This window comes from Oryzias melastigma, linkage group LG23 (assembly GCF_002922805.2).
Source record: "Oryzias melastigma strain HK-1 linkage group LG23, ASM292280v2, whole genome shotgun sequence".
NCBI lineage: Eukaryota > Metazoa > Chordata > Actinopteri > Beloniformes > Adrianichthyidae > Oryzias > Oryzias melastigma.
Genome location: NC_050534.1, coordinates 17,256,301 through 17,260,101, shown reverse-complemented (window position 1 = coordinate 17,260,101; position 3,801 = coordinate 17,256,301). Strand labels below are relative to the sequence as shown.

The 3,801-nt window shown below is 37.1% G+C and overlaps 1 protein-coding gene across 2 annotated transcripts in view; it reads left to right on the top strand.

Moving 5' to 3' along the window:
* ptn (pleiotrophin) overlaps positions 1-2,662 on the top strand; it is a 61,032-nt gene extending 58,370 nt beyond the window's left edge. For both annotated transcript variants that reach the window (XM_024285676.2, XM_024285683.2), the window contains exon 5: positions 1,973-2,662. In XM_024285676.2, the coding sequence (XP_024141444.1) occupies positions 1,973-2,031 (59 nt within the window). In that variant the 3' untranslated portion in view covers positions 2,032-2,662. The remainder of the gene's footprint in view (positions 1-1,972) is intronic.
* The last annotated feature ends 1,139 nt before the right edge of the window (positions 2,663-3,801 follow it).

Here is a 3,801-nt window from a genome sequence, read left to right as displayed (position 1 = left end):
AAAAGTTGATTTAGGGTTTGGTAACCCTTTAATAATTTTGGTTTGTGCACAGCTACAATTATGTGTCACAAACGGGCAGACGCCTGGTTCCTCGTACAGCAGGTTTATTAGTTCAGACAGAGCATCAAAGAAGAGACTAGAGTTGTTAGAGTCCAGGTGAGGGTCAGGGCAGGCAGCAGGCAATCAGAAATAGTGTTCGGTTGCAAAGAATCAACATGTTTGTGTTTGGGTGATTGGGACTGTGATCGTAAAGTACTTTGGAGCTTCAAGGAAGGTAGAAAAGTGCTAAATAAGTATACGCCATTTACCATTTCCCTGGTAAACTGTTGGGTGTAACTCAAAATACAAAGACCAACAACTCTCAGGAGTTCCTAGACCTCTCCAGTAGGGCCTAGCTGGAGACTATCATACCCCAAAGTACCACTCTTTTGGTCGCTATGATTGCTCTGGTGGCGTTCCTTGGAACACGCCTTTTGCCCGCACTTCCACAGGCAATAAACAGAAAACTAGTGCAGTGACAGACTGGAGCTAAGAATAGGATTGCCTCTGACTCTATCTGTGCTTGAGCATTGACGGTAAAAAAGTTCGTGAATCAGGGACAATGAGCAATCAATCCCCAGTGACGATGTCAGAAAAGCACGCCCCGACTGTGTGTATGACCATATAGTCTTTCAAAAATGATTGAAAATTGTTTGAGCTCATATAATTAAATATATTCTCTCAAGAGGAGAAGGGAGTAGATTAGTTTCTCAGACAATGACAAGACGACATGAATCCAAAGGAGGTGAAACGAATGCTAATATCGTTCGTTTTGGGAATGGTGTGTGTAAGATAGGAATCTTGCAAGAATAAGCTTTATCCACAAATGTTTTATTTATATATGTGTATGTATATATATGTGTGTGGGGGTATATACTGTATATATATATATGTATATACAGTATACATATATATGTCTGTATATACAGTATATATATATATATATATATATATATATATATATTTTAATGGGTATTCTTTTATTAGTAAAAAAAAAAATTATGATTGAAAAAAAATCTTGTGGACTTTCCCCTTTAGTTAATGGCTGTGTAAACTGGTGTGCAGCAGGGCTCCTTACAAGTCCCACTTTCCCACCAATCCAAATGGTTCCCGACTGCGGCTGTGTCTGCAGCTCACCGCTCCCCCAAGGAATGGGTCAAATGCGGAGAACAATTTTCACTAGTTGCGTGACAGCTAATAAGACTTGACTTTAACTTTATCTTTTCCTTCAAGTAGGTTCATTTACTTATAATAAGAGTTTTCCTTGGTTTCCACCACATGTTTATTAGTTCGCACTTTATAGATGATTAAAAACTTGGCTGCCAGTCATACATGATTGCCATCGTAGTAATTGAAAACTTAATCTAAATCTTTTCTTTTAAATTACCAGCAATCAAGCGGAGTGTCACACTGTTCCACTCAGATTATCATAATTATGGTTCATTTTCTTCATTAAAAAAACTATTTATAAATTGTGTTTGAGAAGATTCTCTTGACTCCTTTGAAATAGTGTCAAAACATTCGGCTAATGATGTCTAAAAATTGAGATAAGAAGCTTTTAAATCTTTCAGTTATATTTGAGAATACCTCTCTCTTTTTGCCTTTTTTTTATTTTTTTAAATGGAGGTATGCTTCGATTCAGAGACACACATGCGTCCGGTCGAGCAGAGTCAGTAAACACAGAAAACTCGACAGACCGGCAAACAGCTAGCCAGTTACAGGCCGTCCGGAGAGCAGGGCTACAGCGTGTTTACTGGAGCACAGCGGTCACTCAGCGGAAAGCAAAGCCACGCACTGTGGCTCTTGTCATGGCTGCCAAGTGCCAGTCCACCCTTGCTGGAAGCTGATAAAGTGGTTTGTTCCGAAAACCGAGCAAGGGGGTTTTGTCACTTCCCTTCAACTGTGGGATATAACTCTGTCCTCTGTCTTTCAGATGCAAAAAAGCAGAAGAAGGAGGGAAAGAAGCGAGAGCGTGCCCCCATGCCTTGGTGAGGTTGAACCATGAGATCGGCGGGGGACCACAGAAAAAGAGTCCACTGCTGTACTTTAACACGGTTCCTCATTATGTGTCTAGTAGCTTGACTATAGGAGCCTATATACTTCTGGGGAAGAAAAAAAAACAAAAAAACAAGTATGGAAGCATGACCTTTAGTGAAAAATATGTTTCATCTTTCCTTCTTTCTAGCACCTGATACGGAACTTTTTGTAGGAGACGGTAGGGATGGATAATGAGAAGTTTTTCTAGGGTTCTCGCTTAATTATGTTATTTTTTAGAACAAATTGCCTCGTCTTTGTTCTACAGTTGCACACCCTAACTCTAATTGTGGAAAACGTTTTGCTCTGCGGTCCGACCTAATGAAGCATTTTGTTAAAAGTGAAGTGGCAAACACCCTCCTTTAATTAATTTGGAAGTCAAACGTTTGCATTCCTGGAGTTCACTGTGACTGTGTTCTGTTGTTAAAGGAAGTTGCATGAAATAACCACAGTTGTTCTTAGTCGTTTCTGCTGCTCTGTTGTATCTCCGTTTTATCCGCTCTCTGTCTATGTATCATCATCCACAACCTATGCTTTCTGGTATATTTGCAAAAACAAAAATAAATAAAAAGAAAAAGTTGAAAAGACATCCAAGATTCTTTCTCATTTTACTTTTATTTTTATTATTTTATTTCACATTTTGACTCACTTTTCATTCAGATAATTTTTTAAATTTAGTTCATATAATATACAAACCCAGTGGCGGATTTAAAAAGGGGGCGGGGTTGCTCCCCACTATCAACTCAGAGATTAATTTTAATGAACTCCTGCCGCTCTGCAGAAACTATGTCATAGAAAACAACAAAATTTTTTAAATGTTGGCTAAAAACAGCATAATAATAACTGAAAGACCACCAGGAACACTTTAAAAACAGATGAAAATATGTCTTTAAGCAAATAAAACAAGATGAAACAACACAAATGTATGCTTTTATTACAATTCCATAAAGTAATAATCTAATTCAGTCAAGTACAAGAGATAATTTTGGTGTAATATTGTGAATATGTAACCAGATATGTACAAATAAAAAATAAAACTTCTTGCAAACCAGAAAATTAAGCCACAAACTATAAGGGTCAAATTTGGTGAAATACTTATGAACCCTATAGTAAAAGAACAAATTCTTCTTTTTGAGAAAAAAACAATTAACTTCACAGGTTAGTCTGCTTTTTGGCAGCTGCTTGAAATGCTAATTTACCTGTGAAACTTTTGACAAGCTTTAATCCCACACAATTCATGCTCATTAAATCACGCATAAGTGATTTCTAAGTGTCAGAAATAGCGGTGATGAACGAGACGAATGTGAGAGAATGAAGGGCTTGATGACAGAAATGAAAGACTTATATAATTAAGTGAAACTTAAAGTAAAATCTGTAGTGTAACATGGCAAAAGGCAGAGAAGACAAGATGATTAAGAGTGAAGCAACAGGAAGTCGCTGTGATGATTAAAGACTGAAAAATAGGGAAATGAAAAATTTTGCATACAAAACAATATTTCTCTTAAAAAAGTGAGACATTGGAAAATTAAAACTAAAAGACACACATCCCTATATCTCTATGTCTAACACCCACTCTCATTAAAATGGTGTTTTTAACCAGTTCTTGTGTTGTTTTTCTGATGGAGGACATAAAGAAAATTAAGCTTTATTTGCACTTCTGAGAATTTTTGTGTTCGAATCATTTGAATCAGGAGCCAAAACTTCCTTCCCCGAGCTCAAAGCATCTGC